The sequence below is a fragment of the Bison bison genome, unplaced genomic scaffold (genome assembly GCF_000754665.1).
Source record: "Bison bison bison isolate TAMUID 2011002044 unplaced genomic scaffold, Bison_UMD1.0 scf7180017864158, whole genome shotgun sequence".
NCBI classification, from domain to species: Eukaryota; Metazoa; Chordata; class Mammalia; order Artiodactyla; family Bovidae; genus Bison; species Bison bison.
Genome location: NW_011494730.1, coordinates 4,681,413 through 4,682,490, shown reverse-complemented (window position 1 = coordinate 4,682,490; position 1,078 = coordinate 4,681,413). Strand labels below are relative to the sequence as shown.

The 1,078-nt window shown below is 55.0% G+C and overlaps 1 protein-coding gene across 1 annotated transcript in view; it reads left to right on the top strand.

Moving 5' to 3' along the window:
- The window catches only part of LOC104989556 (maestro heat-like repeat-containing protein family member 2A), a gene marked incomplete at its 5' end in the record, with an annotated part of 24,752 nt that overhangs the window by 10,243 nt on the left and 13,431 nt on the right, over window positions 1–1,078 (top strand). The window contains one exon of the mRNA XM_010841259.1: window positions 745–868. Within this exon, the coding sequence (XP_010839561.1) occupies window positions 745–868 (124 nt within the window). The remainder of the gene's footprint in view (window positions 1–744; window positions 869–1,078) is intronic.

The following is a 1,078-nucleotide window of genomic DNA, read 5'->3' as shown; positions in this document are numbered from 1 at the left end:
GCCCCATACAGAGTAGTTTCACTGCCCTAAAAATCCCGAGTTAAAACTCCCACCCCCACAGCCTGCCCCGCTGACACCCACAGGGAAAAGCCAGTCTCTATCCCAGGAGAGGAAACACCTCTGAAATCCAGTTCTGCCCCTGGAGAGACCCTTGGGAAGAGGCTGCGTCACTGGGGAATGTTGAAGGTGACCCAGGGGGAGCTGGCCCTGGGCCTCTGGGGTGGTGAGAGAGGATGGGCAGGGCGTGGTGTGGATCTGGGTTTCGAGGGGCCTGAGGTTCACACAGTGTGAGGGCCCTCTTTAAGAGAATGGGGCACATGATTATGAATATCACATTGATTAGGAAAGTATTTACTTAGAATGAGAAAATGAATCCCTACAAAATGACAAATTTTACAAAGCTTAACAAATACCATCAACATCGCAAAATCTAGAAAAGCAATGAGGTTTTTTTTGTGATGGAGCCCCTGACACGGCTCCACAAGACCTCTCTTCCTTCCTTTGTTATCCTCCTACTCTTCGACTGTCTGGTCTTCAGGGATGGCCTTGGGAGGAGGACAAGCTGGGGGGCCTGGGGATGGAAGCTCAGGCTCGGGCAGATGGTAGCATCCTCTCCCTTCCCAAATAGGGGTGCTTTCAGAGCAGGGATCACTCTCTTTGGCCCCTGGTTGCACTGCCCTCGGGCATCACCAGGTGAGCTTGGCCAGACAGAGGATGTGAACTCTGAGGTCTCCCGTCCCTCAGATCCCACTGAAGCTGGGGCAGTTTGGTGGCCTGGTGGGACTCATTGCACCAGGCACCTGCGACTCACACAGAAAAACCCGCCTGGCCTCCATGGATGTCCTGGCCAGCCTGCTGGATCTTCACGGTACAGGAAGGGTGGTGTGGGTGGGCAGGACTGGGGCTCTCCAGGCCCAGAGGGAGGACCAATATCAGCGAGTTGGCTGTGGGGCTGTCCTGGGGGTTGGCAGGGATTGTGGTCTCTCTGTAGACAAGCAAGGGTGACCAGCGGGGACAGGGGGTGCAGAGTTCACTGAGAGATCATGGAAGCTTCTAGAAGGAGAGGCTCATTGTGTCA